The sequence below is a fragment of the Pezoporus flaviventris genome, unplaced genomic scaffold, assembly GCF_033815535.1.
Source record: "Pezoporus flaviventris isolate CSIRO_AGI_PZ_B2104156 unplaced genomic scaffold, CSIRO_AGI_Pfla_v1 ptg000036l, whole genome shotgun sequence".
Classification (NCBI taxonomy): Eukaryota; Metazoa; Chordata; class Aves; order Psittaciformes; family Psittacidae; genus Pezoporus; species Pezoporus flaviventris.
Genome location: NW_026892584.1, coordinates 24,646,395 through 24,664,308, shown reverse-complemented (window position 1 = coordinate 24,664,308; position 17,914 = coordinate 24,646,395). Strand labels below are relative to the sequence as shown.

Here is a 17,914-nt window from a genome sequence, read left to right as displayed (position 1 = left end):
GAAACAAGAAAAAACGACAGCAACTGTATTTGTCAACAGGATGGAATGATACTATGGTCGTTGTTCTCTTTTTGTAAAGATGATCTCTTCCTTCTTTTGCTTAACTTGTGTAGCAACCATCCAGCTTTTTTCAAGCTCGGCAGATCATTAAAACCAGTGGTCTGGGCTTCCAAGGACTAAACAAAGGTCTTACTGCAACACTGGGCCGTCATGGAGTTTTTAACATGGTTTACTTTGGATTCTACTTCAATGTGAAAAACATTCTTCCTGTCAATAAAGTAAGTTCTTCATACAATGCAATAGATAAACATGTAAGAGGTTTGGCAATTTAATTAACAGTGTATTTTTCTGTGCAAAGCTGTGGTATTTAGTAACAAACAGTGACTAATCCAGCTCTCTGTTTTGTAGGAATTTATAGCATTTTAATGGACACAAACCAAGGATTTGTACTTTTCACTTTTTAAGCAAATCTGAGTATAAACAGTTGTATTTGAATTCTCTTTTTTATGAGTTTCCTTTTATACCATGGTAGCAATGTAAAATGAAGAAATTGGGGTACAGGTATGTTATGCTTGTGTTAGGTATGTATATACTTTTTTGTGGTAAACTGGCTTAGAAGAGAAAAATCAGTTTCTAGAACTTCTTTCAGTAAGCACAAAGGGTCTAAGCTTGAGGAGATGGCAGATCTGCAGTACATAGTGTATTCTGGCAATGGACCAGGCCTATTTACTCAAAAAAGAATTCGACCTGGTGCTGAAGGATGACAGGGCATATTTATCCATATGGGAGGGAGCAAGCCCGAAACAGGATTTACAGGGTCATGCACAGGGGCTTTATGTAGTTTGTTAGTTAAAATAAAAAAAAAAAAAAGACCACAATGAAATTTTATAGCTGTAATTTTACTTGAAGCAATTTTATTTGATAGTCTTATATACCTTTACATAACAAAGAAAACATTTCCCTTTTGGACAAAGGGAAATTTTACTATTGAAAATGTGGTAATACTGGCAACTTTCTAAATTATGTGTGAGCAACAGCTAATGGTTTATTAATGACTCCAGGACATTACTTACTGAACTGTGTTTTCACTAATGTGATTTTTAGATGATGACAGTTAAGCAGTCACAGGTGCAATACGTAGTGATATTCATATAAGAAGCTGCAATTTACATCAAAAGGGATCAGTTTCTACTCCCAGATGAAGTAACACCTCTTTTTTTTTCTCACTTCTGAGTAGCCTCGCATTTTTCTTGGCATCATTGTGTAAATGGAGAAAAGCTCCTCTTTTTATTTGCAGATTATTATAGTAAATTGAATTGTTCAAAAGCAGCTAACCCACAAGTTTCTACAAGTTTCTTTTAGTGTATTTAAGCATACTTTAAAATGTACTTTAATCACACATTCTAAAAACTCAAGCCACAAGCAATAGCTTGGTACTAAGAGAGGCGTAAACACATTTATGTTGATCAAAAGACAAAAAAATTTTAATCACTATGCAGATTATTCAGAATCAAATGCAGGGGCAAAGAGGCTTGTGTGCAACTTCTGTGAAAATCCTGAAGTGTTCTTGCATAGCAATTGAAGAACAGTAATAGTATTTTAATAGTATTTGGCATAAGTATGCTTTCCTACCCTTTCAGAGTAAAAAAAAAAAAAAAAAAGGAAAAAACAATTATTGCAAGTATTCAGAATTATTGCAAGATTCTATATGATCTAAGAATTAGCGCTTTTGCAAAGTACATCTAGAAAATGAAAGAGAAATTACGTTACTGGTGTCAGCCAGTGGCCTAGCTGTCCTGTACATACCATCAAAAGTAAAAGACAATTTAGTCAATGTAGGGTTAGATTGCATTAACTGCAAGTAAGTGAAGAGGTCGGTCTTTTGTTCAACCAGTGCAAAGTGGCTTGCTTGGTGGCTTCCACAGTGGCTACATCTACACTAGTAAATTGAGCAGTGTCACTGGAACTCAGTCATCTGTGCTGTTAAATGTTCCCTGGCACAGCTTTGGCCCAGACCGGCCAACACTGGGTGTGGCTTAGAAGCTAGTGCAGACAAGGAACCATTCCTAATAGGCAGTCTGTTTTGAATGGTAATAGCATTTAATAGCGCTAATAAAGTTAATAGGCTTCTCTAGGCCAGCTGGCATCAGTGCCATGGACAGTTCTGTACATACAGACACAGCCAGCAATTCTGATAAAATGTCCATTATAAACAATGCAAATCTTACCTTGAATTTAGCAGGGTATATATCAGGACTCATCTGGCTTGGTAGCCAACATTATGTCTCAGGTAATTAACTGCACCAAACTTCACTTCAGTGACTGGAAAATGGAAATCTTGATCCATACTTGTCCTGAACAGATCACAGTCTGCAAGTTAAACTTCTGTCAGTAGGCAGGTACTAGAGGCTAAGAGTTATCAAACCTGTATCAGGAATTTTGTTGAAGCTATTTTGTAGTTAGTCTGGAAAACATTAGACAGTTGTAACTTTTCAAGATTTCTCACATACTTGATTTCATTACAAAACCTAATTTGTTCATTTTTTATATTTTGCCAGAAAAGAAAATCATAAATTCAGTCTTGCGATATTGACAAACATAAAAATTGTGAAATAAGAGTATTACTCTTTTGAAATCATTTTGGCTCTTGAGTATGTATCTGCTGTTCAACATATGTAATGTAAGTGGAAAAATGTATGGAAATGTCCATATGAGCCTTTTAGCTGTCAACAGTGCTAAACTGTGCATTAAATTTGCATCCCAATTAGGGATGTTTACAGCTTATTTTGCCAAAAACAATAAACCTGTTATGTTGAGTGGTCAAATGATATAAATGACATGTGTGGGTTGTAAATGTTCATAATGAATAATTTTTCGTTTGTTCAGTCTATTCTACTAAACAGACCATTTAAGCCAACCTCATGCTCTGTTTACTGAAAATAGAATAAGCCAGACTTGTTTCAATCGCCACTAATGTGTCAACCATAGAGCATTAACAGCTATGCTTCTGCGCTAGCAATCAAATTAGTCTGCAAATTTATATCGTCTCAGTTTTATAGCACCTACTTTTATAGCACATTTCATAGGCGCCCAGCAGCTCTCGCTTTTCAATTTTTTATCATAGTTAGGTTTGATGGCAAACTTTCTTTTCATTAAAACCTTTACTCACTACCACCTCCAAGTGGCTGTCATTTTTCTTAACAATATGGAGTTTTCTCACTGTTAAAAGCCCCCTTGGAAACTTGGCCATCTGCAAAACTCATTTCAAGTCAAGCACTGCCTGCTCTAGCTGCCACAGATGTGCCTTCTGTTAAAAGGACAGCGGGAGCTTAGCTGTATGTTGTTTTGCCAGGGAAAAGGCTTCAAACTTCTATAGGCAAAGAGATTGGAAACCAAAACTAGCTGTTCATCTTGACAAATAAATAAGATAGCAGACAACAATTTTATTTTACTTGTTTTCATATCTATGCCAATATTCAAGTTATATGTAGGAAGAGACAGTGAAATGGTCATGTGGTGCAACAGAGTTGGAAAAATAGTAAACTAAGGTGATTTAGAAGACTGTATCAGAGCAGAAAATGGAATAAACTCAGAGCTGCCATCCCAGCTCAGGTATAGGATGACCTGGGACCTGGAAAAAAAAAAAAAAGAAAAAAACACATGGCAGTGCTGTATTCGGCTGTATCCAGTACAATGTTACAAGTGATCCATTGATCAGTACTTTTGACTGTGAGGTGTCCTGTGGCTGTTTTAATGAGAGCCTGTGTTGTTTAAAGACTCCAGCCCAGGCCATCATCACCAAAAGATGTTGTATCAAAGAGGGAGAGTCTGTCCTACCTCACCTGCTCCTGTACTGCAGTGTTCCTGTAAGCAAGACAGATAGGAAGTTTAAGGAGAGGAATCTCTGGTCAAAATAGAAAGGTGAAGAAGCAGCACAAATTTCTCCTGTTTTCCTACAGAAATAAAGATGATGCTGAAATGGATGGCCAGGTTCAACCATACCTGACAGAGAGGCAGGCTTAAAATAGCTAAATTCTTGTGAGACATACAAATAATAATTTAAAAGGAGGAGATCCTGCAGGTGCATCTTAAGAGTGCCACAACTGGGGGAAATTTTTCGTGGGAACTTATGCCTTATTAAACACTGCATTTGAGGGGGAAAAGCCCACGTAAGCCCATGTATGTCTGGGCTTGCAGACATCAAGTATCAGTCAGTCACAAGGGCTGATAAGGACATCAGACTTCCTTAGCTCTGGTATTCACGGGGGTCCTCATTTTCTTTTCCTGTTTCCTAAATTATTGTCTGAGACTGAAGATAGATAGTGCAGACAAAGGTGCTGGATGCAGCAGTACATGCATTTCTGAGTGCATTTTTCTGCATAGCTAGTGTCTAAATGATGCCATGAAGCGTTGACTTGCTTGTAATCCCAGCACTTCATGAACAGTCTGATCATCTGCATAGGCTGGCTTAGAATTGCAGCAGAAGTCTCATATGAAGCTGGGAGATTGATTATGCTTTACCAGTGTGGTTAATGGTTTTCCAGGTGGCCAGTCCCCAGGAGCCACAAGAACATGCACTGAACAGTGAATGACAAGAACACTAGGTACCCTCTCTTGGGTAAACCTGGGAGTCATTGATGTAGGTCACTATGGGACTAACAGGGAAGACAGACAAGAAATTTATGAGCATCTAAAGAAATTGGGCAGGAGTTTATTTTGCCTCTTTGATATTTGCTTTCAACAGTCTAACGATAATATACAGAAATGGTGATGAATAAAAAGAACAAGTACAGATCTGTCTGGTGCTTCTCTTACTGACTATACTGCCTATACTGACTGAGTCTCCAGAATTGTGTATACTTTCTGTTCGGTGACCAGCAAATTTTGTTGCCTCTTGGTTTTTTATTTACATTGAAAGTTCTTCAGTGCAGATACTTGTTTTAAGACAAAGTGAAGTCCAAGCCTTACCCTGTCAGTCCAAAAGGTTATAGCAAAAGAGTAAATAATAGATAATAATGCTACTTATAAATCTGGCATAAGACTAATAATTTTATCAGGAAATTGTATATGAGAAAAACTAATCACTGAGAGTATAGCAGACTGTTTGAAATTATATACCCTATACAGCAGACAGCCATGTCACTCTGGAGACTAGCCAGGACATTTATCCTAGTGGCTGTCGTTCATCTTCTTATGCTGTCAGATACCTGACAGGTGGATTTTAAAAACTTAAATAAATGTCTGCTGCAATGACACTGCACTCAAGGAGGAATCTGAGATGATACCAGTGTGAAAAAAAGCATATGTATTTCAGACGAAGTGCAACTGTGAGTATGCATTTTAGAGTGCCTTTCCTGGTCATCACTATGTTTACTGTAGTTGTAATTTCAGCATTTCCTATGCCTTTTGACAAAGATCAGACCATCATTGTACTAATCAGAAAGAAAGCTGTAGTTTACAGTAAGAAGTTTAGTATGTAAATCATGAGATGGACAGAAGTTTAGGGTCAATAAAACTAGGAAGCTGTTCATTAAGTTGTGGTCAAATCTTGATTAAGCCACAAACAAAAGTTTTGAATATTCTTTTAAAGAATCAAAGCATGATTTTATTTCAAAAGTGATGAGACTCACTTTCATCTTTTAATTTTCATCCCTTCTGGAGCCTTGCAGCGAGTCTACATAATTTTCTCCTCCTTACTGCTGATTTCTGCTGGGAGCTTACATGCATCCAAATCATCTGATCACAGCTGTACCAGCTTCTCCCTCTCTAAAAATAGAATTTGACAGCCTTTCTTCTCAGCTCTCCTCTAGAACTCAGCAGGAAGACCCAGACCACTTCTCTCCTCCAAGTTCTGCCTCAGTGTCTGTGCTTAAAGAAACTCATTTGAGTTTTTCAGCAGTTCCTTGTTGGTTTCCTGAGGGTTATCTCCCATTTTGCCTCTCTGAACATACCTTTTCTCCTCTGTCTTGGAAGCTTCCCTTCCTCAGACCCGTTTCTTTCACCATCTGTTGCCAAAGGAAGCTCCTTTTAATGGTTAAAATCAATTATCAGGCTGGCTAAAGCAGTTCCTTGCTGCCAAGCACTTGATTATAGTCAATGTGCCCTAGGTCAGGTCTTGTGACACCTCTTAGTTTGCCGTAGAAGTTCCTATGCTGTTACATTTTACTTCTGCAAAAAGGGCCAAGAAGTAACTCTAATCCTTATTCCTGGCCTATCTCCCTCTTCAGTTCCATAATTCCTAGGTATAACAGGCAGAACCAGAGTTGGCCAAACCAAAGTCTTGTCTTTTAAAGTCTTCCCTGTCACACACAGGGAGGTGAAATGTGCAGCTTGCAGCGCAAAGTCTGTCAGCTCCATCCATTGCTTCTCTGCTAACTCTTTATGTGACCTCGAGCAAAGCTATTTAAATTTAGTGGTCATTTCAAATCACTTTTGGCACTTTCATGCCAAGTGTATCTCATCTATAAAGCTAATATTGTGACTAACATTTTCAAAGGAGTTTAAGAAATTTAATGCAAATATTCTGCTCTAAGTAACTTTGGGAGACTGCTGTGCAATTACCAATTTCAGATATCATTCTATTATTACTATTATTTGTTCTTCATGCAAATTGTCTGCAATTGGCATTCTTCTTATCTAGTAACCATTAATCTTTTATAGTGAACTTATCTACAGGGTGCTCGGAACTACTAAAACATACATAAAAATGCATAAAAGTATTCTTTCTTATATGTACCTCCAGCAACTGAAAAAAAAAAAAAAAGAAAGAAAAAGTGAAAAAATCTCAAGACAAACATCCAAATATTGAAACAAACAAGCTTCTAAAATTATCGTCAATTAGACATTAATGTTTATTGATCTTTCAATTTTGTTGCTATTTTTTGCTTAGTAATAGGGTTAAACTTATAGTTTATTTCTAAAAATTCTGCCACTCTTAATCAGGCTGAACAGGACCTCACAAGGGAAAAATAAGTGGCATTCCTGAGTGTCTCTGTGGGCAGGTTTTTAAACACTATTATGCATGTCAGCAGTCTGTCTACGTTATCTGTTTCTGTGTACTTCAAGCAACCCTAGGGACTTTAAGCTCTTCCTTGGAATGTACCTAATTCTCCACTGCATATGCAAGTGTGGTGTTCTATCTTCAAAATCTTGAATTAAACCTAAAGTGGTGTCTAAACCAGTGCAAATATATCTAGCATGGTGAGTCATTATCTATTCTAATGATTTCTCAGTTATTCTGGACAAATAAAATTAACTGAGTTCCAAACATGTGTGCCTTTACCAAAAGGTTATTTCATTGATGGATTGCTAGCTACTCTGCTTAGTGAGTTAAATGAACTTCCATCAGTACAGATGATGGTGATCGATAGTCTGGAAGATATAAACTGAGGCTTTGAGAAAGTGCCCAGCAAATTAGTGGTAGGGAAAGGAAAGCCTGGAGCTTTGGGGACTGAAACTGATAAAGTAAAAGTGCCTCCAGTGAGAGACACTCTTGAACATTGGTGTGTATGTGCTAGGGCTAGAATTTTCTATTGCTATAAATTATGAAATATAAAAGAAGAAATTAAGCAGCATATGAATCAGGAGGAACTTATGGAGCCTCTACTTCTTTAAATATGTTACAACAGGAATAGTGAAGAACAAAAAACAGACAAAAATGGACAAAAAATACAAAAAAACATTCTCCCAAAGAAAGCAGGGAAATCCAGCAGGACATGCATAGCTATGGCCATAGATTTATTAGTGATGCCTAAATTTCCCTATTTTTAATAGCTGCTGGTGCTCACAGGGCAGGGACTCTGGTGTACAGGAAATGTGGTTGTGAAGAGCGTAGTAAAAATGTGAGATGATCACAGATTATGTTATCCAACCACAGCAAAATTACTGTATTCTGAATGAGCAAACTGGCATTTCAGTTCCTTGTGGTACACCATACTGTGGTGTGGCACCATCTAAAATCAAGTTTCTGTTCTATAGATTCTGCTCATACTACATAAAAATTGTCTTTGCTTAAAAATCAGAATTCATGTGTGATTTTCCTCCAGTTCTGCCAATTTTGAAAGCAAGAGGGGCTTGTCAGAATCTTATTTTCTATGGCATATGAAATCTATCATATTTGATCAGTGAACTGTGTGGTGCAATGTTACTGACAATAACATGAAGATAACTGCTAGCCACTTGCAGCTTCAGCAGTAGATAGTTAACTTATCCTTACGTCACCTTTCACAGGATTCTAGACCATTAATACTTTGGCATTGCCCATGGGTTGGAAAAGGAGAGGTTTTGGTGTAAAAAGAAAGACAATGCTTCTTGATAAAACTAACTGACGCCTGACTGGTAGACAGATAATGCTCCTTTGTCTAGAACCATAAATTATGTTGGCAAATCTCTTTTTTCAATTGGAAGCATTACCACAGTAAAATGCCACTAAGATATACTTTTAGGAAAAAATGCTTGTCTATTATTTTTAACAGCTGAAATTATTTTGATCTGTTATACAAATGAAATTACCCAGATATTATAGTGATGGATGCCTTAAAATACTTTCTCATGAGATGCATGATAAAAAATCAAATTACATAGAAAGTTAGTGTACATCCTAGCACATTTTGTTAGAATCCAGTTTTGTGAATGGGCAAAATGCTGCCTTCAAATGCTTCCTTTGTGTCACTGGAATAGATATAAAGCAATTTAGTTTCATTTTCCTTCAGCCATGTTAGTGCAGTGTCAGGTTTTTATAGATGCTCACTTGACCAGACACCCACTGTATCCTACAGTCTGTGGCACTTTGTCATAAAGCAGACAACACTGGCACTGGGAATTCATCAAAATACGAAAATGTTCAATCATTTAAATATAAAGGATATGTCAGGAGCGGTAAGTCTTGAAATCTAATGTGTAACAAGTAAATGGTTTTGCCTGATATATATTGCCTAGCCCAGAGGACAGCCCACTGTGCTTTGCACTATGGAGGAAAGTGTCCTTGCACCAAATTGTGTGACAAAAATACTTCAGACCATTCTGGACTATGAAAAGCCAGCAGAGCAGTGAGAGCCTGCTTGCTGCAACCTGGTTTGAGGAAGTTAGTACAATCTGGAATAGTACTTAGCTCTCAGGTGTTGGTATAATCATACGCCTGCTGCCTGGAGGTAGGCAGGCACCATGCTGCAGTGGGGTTGCCATGCTGCTGCCCCTTCAAACTTTTTCTTCGCTAGATACCAAAAAATTGGCTTTTTTTTTCTTCACATTTAACCCACTGTCAGTGTGTACAGAATAAACAGAAATTTGTTGATAAACTTTTTTGCTAAAAAAGTCTTGCAATTCTTTATGTAGCACAAGTAATTCTCTTTTTTAAAAGGTATTGCCAGTATATTTCATGTTTTGTGAAATCAAGGTGTTGAGTTTTTCTTCAAGCAATAAAAAGCCCTGTTGATTTTGACATTTCTCTTCAAATACCCATATGGACTTCATCCAGTGCACATTATGGAAGTTATAATTTGTGTTTCTTGTTGCTAATATAGAAAGGAAAACTTCATTGTTTCCTTTTTCAGTCACAAATCTTCAGGTTTAGGAAACAAAGAATTCTTTCATTTCAATATTGTGCTGATGTTTTAACATGGCAATGTCATTTGTTATTTTACTCGTAATTTTCTATAATTGAAGTATCTTCAAGAAGAAAAAAAAAGGCACTACATATATGGAGTCTGATACAGGAAAAAAGTATCCTTTGTGTTGAAGAGCAATAGCAAAAGAATTATGTGCATAGGAAATTCCCTGGAACACCCTTCCCTGTGACTTTCTTTTAAAGAAATAGGATTAAACTTGCTTCAAGAGTCTTTGACTCCCAGATAAACTCTGGGTTCTTTGATGACATAGCAGAAGCCAAGGTAGGAGGTCTTTCTAAAAGATCAAATAAAACCCAGTTGAACTGTGAACTGTGAGTGAGCCAAGAAGTTTTTAGATGCACTTCTAACCTGCTTCTAACTTTTACCATGAACATATAGTAGGGTTCAGAAACAATCTGTTGTAAATTCCTCAGCCAATTAGCCGAGTGAGTTACCACCGTTTATAATGCGCAGAACATGGAGGCTCTTTTGCAGTTGCGCCGAGTTGGATTGTTAATAACAGGAAGCTAGCACTTCTCAGTACAGTGGATCAGCTACATGTGAAAATAAATGTAAAAAACCTGGAGGGGAATGGCAGCAGACTGAGATTAGCCTTTATTTAATTTAGCATTTGGGGGTCCAACACACAAATGAGCATTTTAGTAGGCTTCATGGTGGAAGTTGCTGTCATTTGTAAAATATTCTGGCCAATTAGCTAATAGTGTGCTTGGATTTCTCCTGTTTTGATACAGTAATACTAAGTACATTGTGAAGCCCAATTATACAAATCATCCCCATATGCCATACCAGTCTTTCTTTATGAACTGTGTTTATAAATCCTGTGTGAGGAAATGTGTACTTCAGCAATTTAGACCATGTGTAAAAACATAGCCAATAGGATTGTCAAGAAAACAAGTTCCAGCATAGGAAATCCTAATGTGTTCCGCTAAAATAACACGAGTGTGTTGTGTGAGTTTTCTGATTAAATACATATTCCTTTAGAGTGCTTAACCTGCACAGGTCCTTCCGTTTCCCTTTTTGTTCTTTCTTTCTTTTTCTCTTTTTTTGCAGGATTCAAATTTGGAGTTTTTGAGGAAATTTGGAATAGGGCTAGTCTCAGGAACAATAGCCTCAACTATTAACATTCCTTTTGATGTTGCAAAAAGTAGGATTCAAGGACCACAGCCAGTTCCTGGAGAGATCAAGTACAGAACCTGTTTTAAAACTATGGCAACAGTCTATAAAGAGGAAGGGTAAAATGTTCTTATTTTAATACATGTCCAGACCTCTGTTTTAGTTCATATGGGTTCATAAAACCACGTTGTTATATTTCAGATTTGATGAGGACCATTAAGCCACCCTGAACTCACATATCAAAAGAGCACAATGCATCATTTTGTAAATATTCTTTAGAATTACAAGGAGATATCCTCCTACTCCATGTGAACTTTTACAAACAACTTGCAAGATGATTATTGGGTTGTCAAAATTTATGTTCCCCAAATAAATGCTTTATATATCTCACGTAATTTTTTCAGCTCTTCATTTTGTAAAATATCAACAGAAAACAGATTATTTCCCCATTTATTCTAATTGCAATTATACAGACCGCTGTACCTTTAAAATGACTGCTGAAATAATTAAATCAGGGCATATTGTGGCAATACCGTTTTCCAACTTTTTAAAATACTTCTCAAGTGGGGACTGAGTTGTAGCTTTGATATTCAATTAAAGCGGTCATTTTGTCCATGCATGCAGCTGTTGTTAACAGACTTGTCTTGAAAGTAAAACCATCTCACTGATTAAAGTCATATTTCTGATTGGCTAGGCTCACAACATTGCTTTTGTGGCTAAACATTGATTAACTTTTTCTCTTCATCTGATCTGCCTCTGTAAAATGTTAAAATCCAGATATGGCCTGCTATTGAACATGTGTAATTTCAAATAATTGCTTCTAAGTGCTCTGCCAGCATTTTAATCAACACATGCTAAAATTCCATTCTTCTTTTAGAGCAAGATATTGTTTGAAATGTTTTGTTTGTTTTTCTTCTGCTACAGTTTTCTGGCTCTGTACAAAGGCTTGGTTCCCAAGATCATGAGGCTTGGTCCAGGTAATTTTCCTTCTGTCATTTCTATATTGCTTTTGTTCTTGCTTTTTCTTCCCATTTTTCAGTTTCAGTTTCTTGACAAAATGTAGTAAGCATCAGTCAAATCAATGAAACAGTGTACCAGAAATCATCAAAATTGCTTTCACCTTCAAATAATTTCTGTTGATAATACCATCATCGAATAGTATCATAGATGGATTTGGCTAAATATATGTCTAAAAAAAATCATTTACACGTACACGTCAGAGGACTGAAGAGCCAAGTAACTGCTGGATTGTGTAATTGCTTGATTTGTGAACAAGCCAAAGTGCATCCATGCAAATGCCAGAAGTGTAAAACTTGACAGTGTTTCTTAAAGCTTCCTGTTCCTCTAATGTGAATTTTTGGTTTCACTAGGACTATTCTGTATCCATCTAAAGTCACCTTAAAATGCAGATTAAGGGTCTCTCCAGTGTAAATACTTTCAACTGGTTAAAGCATAGCCCAAGCATATGAAATTCCAGCTACTTTCTTCTGTGCTCTGCAGGGGCTGTAAAGGACAGACACTAAAAGGCTGATAGCATGAGCTGGGAAGAGCCTTGCATGGCCCTAGAAGAATAAGAGGACAAGGATACCTTAACACTGGGTTTGTTCTCACTAGTTGTTACTCCAAATGCAGGAGAACGGTGCTTAAGACATAGATCTTCTTTGACTTTTAGACTATTTTTCCCTGGCTGGTCTTAATTAATCATGAAAGCAAAGCACTGGGATCTTAGACTTTACCAGTCCACAGAGGCAGTCTGTGTCGAAAAGAGCAGAAGCCACAGTTTGAACAGTATTCCATTCCATGAAATTGTACTTCAGATTGTGCAAGGTGGTTTAATAGGCAAGAACACACATGGTTAAAAGCAAGTAGGTGCAGAGCCTGCTCTGCAGTATAAAGGGGGTATTAGGTTTATCTGTAAATGTTTACATGTCCAACCCATCTGGCTAAGAGTGAGACCATGCCTGGTTATTGTGCAGGGTAAAGGAAGAAGGTGGGGAGGGGAAGCAAGGCAGCTAGGCATAACTCTGGAGCTAAAAGCCTTTTCCCTCATATTCCAAAGATACTAGACATACGGGGCAAAGAGAAGGCAGTTTCACTTCCCCAGTACCCAGTAACAGCAGATTTTGGAATAAAATTTTGCATCTTACAAATGACTACACCTTCTGGCCCAGATCCAGCAAGTCAATTAAGTGCACACTGCATTTTAAACACTTGTGTAGTCCTATTGGCTAATACATAGATTTGGCTTTCTGATTAAACAATAATGCAATCTTTATTGTGACTGGAAAGGTAATTCCTTCTTTCAACATGAAAATGCTTTCAGGAGGAGATACATAAACAGATCACACAATATGGGAATTGGATTCAGCCTTGATTTTAGTTGAAATCACATTTTAGACATTGTGTCTGTGATTTGTTTGTTGGTCAGAGCCTTTTGCAAACTTTTGCTCTGTCTAGCGGTCTGTGAGTTGCTGTTCACAGAGGATTTTGAGTCTGATGATGGTTCATTAGGATAAATAACATGGGCAAATTCATGTGGTAGTTCTGCATGCCTGGTTGTCTGAGCCTACCTGACCTACATAGTAAGGTCAGCCCAGTTCAGCAGCAGACTTTTTAGAGGTACCACACTAACTAACTGAGCCAACAGGTGAAGGCAAGAAAATATTTATGCCCCAGTGCTGGCACCCACAAATAGCAAAATGCAACACAGGTTTAGACCTGCAGCCTGGAATCTGATTCTCTTTTCCCATCTTTTCCAATTAGAAGTTTCTCTGTATGCTTAGTTATATATCTGTATACACACCTTGTGAAATGTTCCCTTCTTTAGCTCATACAGCCTGATTACAGAAGAGCTTTAGTCTGTCTTCTCTAACAGTAAAAATACTTTATGGCATTCAAGCTGGGATTTTATACCATTACCAGTATAAACTATTCTAGCAGATAATGTCATTTTGTAACTTAAAACAGGGGAAATTCAGATTAGGTATAAGGAAGAAGTTCTTTACTGCGAGGATGGTGAGACAATGGAACAGGTGGCCCAAAGAAGTGGTGAATACTTCATCCCTGACAGTGTTCAATGCTAGGTTGGACAGTGCCTTGGGCGACATGGCCTAAGGTGAGGCATCCCTGCACATGGCAGTGGGGTTGGAACGACATGATCTTAAGGTCCTTTCCAACCCAAACCATTCTGCAATTCTGTGATTCATCAGATCAAAACTTTCCCTGTGGATGCATAGCCAGGTACAGGCACAGAAAGATATTTGTTTCAATATGGTGATCTTCTGCTTTAGACATGGTAAACAAACCACTGAAAACCTTTCTTGAATCTTACCTGGAAGCATTTTCATCATCCTGGTGATGAATTTTTGTCATTCCACCACTCAAGTTGATCTTTCATGACCAGATCTAACTCTAAACAAACATGCAAATACACACATACATAGATGAAAAGCTTCACTTGTAAAAGAACAAAGGAAAATATGAAACTTGACAAAATGTTAGGAAAAATCACACTCAGGGTCATATTGATTTAAAATACAAGCTTTTCACATCAACTTTATGGTCTAATATTATGTAAAATTGGTATAGTTTAAGAATTGGTGAATTCTGAATGAATTAAGGAATTAGTAGAATTATGCATTTTGCAAATAAGGCTTTGCCATGTTCTGGTTTAGATTACACACTACAAATGCTCCATAAAACCTTGAAAATACTGGATTTTGCATGTAGTGAAACAATATCTTTTCTTCCAGGTGGTGCAGTGATGCTTTTGATTTACGAATACGTTTATGCATGGCTTCAGGACACAGTTGATCACAAGTAGCACTTCAGAAAAATGTATTCTTTAAAATAAATGCATTCTAAAACACACTTTAATAAAGTAAAAGTGATTCTCATCCTTTATGGTGTCAAATACCCTCAGATTACACTGATGCTAGTACAGTTCAAGACAAATTTGGTCTTGATCCAAGAAAATATTTAAGCACATGCTCTTCTCAAAGTGCATAAGTAAATAGTACAGTTGATATTTGTAGTTGTTTTACAAAAGAAGAAAAATATATATAGAAGACATAGGAACAATTTAGTTTTTCAAGGACAGCCTGAAAATTCTGGATACTGCGTCATACTATGCAGTAAATGCACTTAAAAATCAGCTGAAATGAAAGATAACTTTCAGGGGATTTAGAAGAAAAAAATGGAATAATCCTATGGAGCCACATATTAAGCCAGTGTAAACTGCCAGCTCCATTGACTCCAGGCTGAGAACGTGACCCATACTCTGTAAACAACTCTTGAGTCAATCTTGGATCCAGTTTAAATTCAGTCCAGTATGGTTTCAATACTTATAGAAGAGCTTCTGAAGTTGTTGAGAGAGGATAGGAAAAGGACAGCTCTACTGGCCACAACCTTTGTACACTATTGCTTAAAGAGCTGTCCTGTAATAAAAATGCTCAATGTACCTTGGCTGCCCATTTAGCCTTTCATTACCATCATGTGATGGAGAAACGATGTTCTAGACTGATAGAACATAGCAATTGTAATTAGCCACCCTATACCTCAAAGAAATAGGCCTTTCTATAGATACAAAAAATGTTGCTCAAAAGCTAATATTGTTGCTTTTCTTACTGCCCATTCTAGCTAGCTCCGTGAAATACAATTTCTGCTGTGCTGATTGAAGACATAGTTTCAGTTCATGCAGTTGTGCCCCATACTACATTAACACTGTTAACTTTGAATGTTTTTCCTCTTAAGGAGGTACGAACCTTTTTCCCAACAATCCTAAAGAAACACCTTTCCAGATTGTTACTTGAAAATGACAGGTCACATGTGAAGTCTCATCTCATGAGGGTTTTTAGTGTGTTAGAGAAGCAACAAAAAAAGTTAAAAACAGAAATGCGTTCTCAGCATTTTCAAGGGTGCTTGTACTGACATGCTTACTAAACCTCTCTTTTACCTAAATTTGACAACAGTGACTTCTCATACCTATTCTACCTCATAGCTAAAATCAATCAAATTAACTCTGTTACAATTTATAATTTTAAGGCAAATGTTCCTCATTGCATTTCATTCTCGGTACTTAGCCAAATAGAAGACACTACTAAGATAATTTTGAAAATTAAAAGCAAAATGCATTATAATTAGTCTTTTATTAATTTAGAGCATTCAAAATATAAAAATAAAAGGCTTTAAACATACTGTATATACATATCTAGCCTTGGGTTTTAACATCCTTTCCAACATGATTATTTTTTTTCAGTTAATAGCTCAGCCTGATCTTTGATAAAGAGAAAGCAGAAAATACAGCATAGTTTTAGAAAACAAACCCATGAATGTGCCAGCCCATTCCCCCATCACTGTATGGTGTAATATGGGGTCTGATTCACTTTTACACTGGAGGTCGTTTGTACCAGGACCATGCAAACACAGTGGGGCTGTCGTAGAGGGAGAACTAAGCTCCACTGATTTCTTTGAAAACATTTGACATTCTGTGAATGGAGTGTAAGCTTTTCAGATTAAAAACTTAAATTCTGCACTCACATATACTGCATATTTCCCAAATTAATCCATTCACCGTAGTGGGTTCACTCCAAATTTATACCCCTGTACCTGACAGCAGCAGCTGACTCTTATTTATTAATAAAAATATTAATAATAATAAATCCCTTTCTCTCTTTGTTTATTGTAAAGTGACTTAAAAAGTTATGTGGTTAATAAGCTAACGTGGTGCATTTTTCAGTTTAACCATGAGTATAAGCAGGGAAAAGGTCCTTGGGCAAAGGGAGTATTCTGTATTGAAGAATTAAAAAAAAAAATAAAATTGTTATGAAAATTCACAACAAAAAAATGCCTCACCAGGAGCCAAGGTCAGGTACCTTTGCTCAATCTGAGCAACCCTTTCTGCACACAGCCCCACTGACCTTCCACTTGAGGGTATCATATACGCACAAAGTGCTGCAACTAAACAAACACAAAATAAAAATGGTTCATGATGGTGTATTGCCACATAAGGAATAATTAACATCATGTCTTGTCCTTGCTTTGTAAAATATCCTGATTTAGCTGAAGACAAGATAATGCAAACAACTGATACAAGCTAAGGGTCTCTCTTTAAGTATCTCTCAAAACACACTAATACCTCATGGGAATGTCAGAAAAGATGGCTTTTATTCCAGAAATGACCTCTCACTGCTCAGGAAAATTTGAAAACTTTTAACACAGGCAGACTTTGTTACAGATTTGTGAATTCTTGGAGCTCAAAAAGCCACGCTATGCAAGGCTTCTCATCCTTTTTTTCAAGGGGTTGGGTTTTGGGGTTTTTTCCTCCTTTGATGCACCTTGTTTGTGCTGTGTGGGTAATAGGTAGACTTATTCTGTAATTCTACAGTCCAGTAAAACAACTAGGTTGAAAGCTAAGATCCTGTTGCCAACTTAATAATTTATTGATTCATGATCTTTTTCTTATCGTTCTTTCTTCTCCATTTCATTTTTAGTGAAGAGCTTGTCTAGAATGAAAGCAATTTGTTTTCCATAGTGTTAAGGCTCATCTTACTTCCATCTACAGCTGCATAAAAGCAGAATAACGTCCATCACATCACTAACAGTGTGGCAGACTGGAAATGCACTTGTGCGCATGTTACCTTTAGTGGTTTCAAAGCAGCGTTCTTGAAAAAGTGTTCCACTGAATAACAAGGGTTTCAGCATCTCATTAAAGCCAAACAGCTGCCGAATGCCTTTGAGGCTGAAGAATACAGGATCACATCCGAGATCACATCTCTCTTTCCTTAGGGCCATAGTACCTGTGTTCTTTATAGAAATATGGTTCTATTAACTATTTTTTAATGCAAAAAGCAAAGGTGGCAGCAGCCAGTTGAGTCCATCTAAATTTCAGTGGGTATACTTTATATAACATGTGAACTGGTTACTTAAATTCTTATGAAAATTTCCCCACAGCTGTCTCAGTGATGAAAGCTGGAAATCCACAAAGACTGTATTTTAGGAGGGGACTGTATTTTACCTTCCCATTGAGTGAACGTTTCATATGGCATGCAGATAAAGCAATAATTTAAGAATGAAATTTTCTCCTCTGCTATAACTGTCCCTAGTGTGATTTAAGTTATTGCACAACATTTATAAAAATACAAAATATATTAATATCCTATGAAGAATATGAAATG

At 37.0% G+C, this 17,914-nt stretch overlaps 1 protein-coding gene across 3 annotated transcripts in view; it reads left to right on the top strand.

The window, feature by feature from the left end:
- The window catches only part of SLC25A21 (solute carrier family 25 member 21), a 257,673-nt gene extending 242,878 nt beyond the window's left edge, over nt 1-14,795 (top strand). For all 3 annotated transcript variants that reach the window (XM_061463547.1, XM_061463548.1, XM_061463549.1), the window contains 4 exons: nt 114-278; nt 10,677-10,858; nt 11,664-11,716; nt 14,492-14,795. In XM_061463547.1, coding sequence (XP_061319531.1) covers nt 114-278; nt 10,677-10,858; nt 11,664-11,716; nt 14,492-14,562 — 471 coding nt within the window. In that variant the 3' untranslated portion in view covers nt 14,563-14,795. The remainder of the gene's footprint in view (nt 1-113; nt 279-10,676; nt 10,859-11,663; nt 11,717-14,491) is intronic.
- The last annotated feature ends 3,119 nt before the right edge of the window (nt 14,796-17,914 follow it).